At 44.0% G+C, this 1233-nt stretch overlaps 1 protein-coding gene across 1 annotated transcript in view; it reads right to left on the reverse strand.

Annotated features, from left to right (window-relative positions):
* The window catches only part of riok3 (RIO kinase 3 (yeast)), a 3434-nt gene extending 2483 nt beyond the window's left edge, over positions 1 to 951 (reverse strand). Inside the window, exons 1-4 of the mRNA XM_087173003.1 lie at positions 774 to 951; positions 571 to 678; positions 357 to 466; positions 27 to 170 (exon numbers count right to left, since the gene is read on the reverse strand). Coding sequence (XP_087029129.1) covers positions 27 to 170; positions 357 to 466; positions 571 to 678; positions 774 to 936 — 525 coding nt within the window. The 5' untranslated portion in view covers positions 937 to 951. The remainder of the gene's footprint in view (positions 1 to 26; positions 171 to 356; positions 467 to 570; positions 679 to 773) is intronic.
* Between the last annotated feature and the right edge of the window lie 282 nt (positions 952 to 1233).

Below are 1233 nucleotides of genomic sequence, written 5' to 3' on the forward strand. Positions count from 1 at the left end.
TATATGATTATACTGAATATACGCACGGCGGTGGAGTGCTCCTTCTTCTCGTGCAGCCTGGAGCTGCGTCTCTGCTCGCTGTAGCAGTGCTGCTTCAGAGAGTTGAACACCTGGTTGGACAACTTCAGGTCCATCCCCAGACCGTCACCCACGTGGACCTCAGGAGCAAACTGCAGGAGAGGGTGCAAAAAAAAAACAAGACACCTGAATGTGTGTATGTTTTCTACATATACAGAAGCAAAAAGTGTGATGTCAATTTGAATTAAAAAAGAAGTTTCAAGCCTTTTAATGGAGGAACAACAGTAAACATAAACAGGATATTAATGAATATAAACGTGAGTGTGAAACTGTCTTACATTGTCCATGCGAGCAGTGTTCTTACGTCCACACATCACCTCGTCGTGTTTGGTGGTGATGTTCTTTCCTTTCCCAGTGAAGCCTTTCCTGGGCGTGGTCTGAGGCTTTTCTGAATGATCACACACACACACACACACACACACACACACACACACGGTTGCAGTTGCTGCCGGGTCAGTGATGATAGTGAATGTGCAGAGGGAGAAAACTCACCTGCTCTATAGGGGTCGTGTCTCGTGTCCTGCCAGTCCACCTCGTCCTCCGAGCTGTCGCTGTCTTCATATGGATGGACCATCCTGTAGTTCTCGAAGGAGATGGACACTGGACACAAAACATTAAAACACAGTGTCACTAACTTTAACTCTTGTTTTTAATCAGCTACAGTCTCTGTGTGTCCCAGACTGTTGCGTTTCTACCTTTGCTGTCTCCGTTGAACTTCTTCTCCTCGCGGCGGAGCTGATCGTCAAACTCGCGGTCGAACTGCATCTGCAACATCTGGGCGAGCATCAGGTCACTGGTCGTGTCCGAAGCCTCGTCCGACAGCAACAGGTCTGATCCAGGCCTGAGAGAAAATATCATATAATCAGCTTCAGTTTAATGAAACATTTCAGACTGAAAACTGCAACAGCAGAAAGACTGTAACTACTTATTTTCATCATCGATTATATTATGATGATATTATGATATTTAATCGACTGTTTTGTCAATCCAACTGATCATTGGTCCAAATCCAAAGACAATGAGTTTACAGCGACATGACAGAAGATGATGAGCTGGAACCTGCGAATGTTTGGCAGAGATGCTTAAAAAAAAGGTTTAAAATCAATTTTCAGTTACAAAATCTTTTCATTGAAATAGTCTTTCCTCTGTATATGA

The sequence above is a fragment of the Seriola lalandi genome, unplaced genomic scaffold (assembly GCF_002814215.2).
Source record: "Seriola lalandi dorsalis isolate HSWRI2012SDOR001 ecotype SW California unplaced genomic scaffold, Sedor1 jcf7180002053972, whole genome shotgun sequence".
In the NCBI taxonomy this organism is placed as follows: domain Eukaryota; kingdom Metazoa; phylum Chordata; class Actinopteri; order Carangiformes; family Carangidae; genus Seriola; species Seriola lalandi.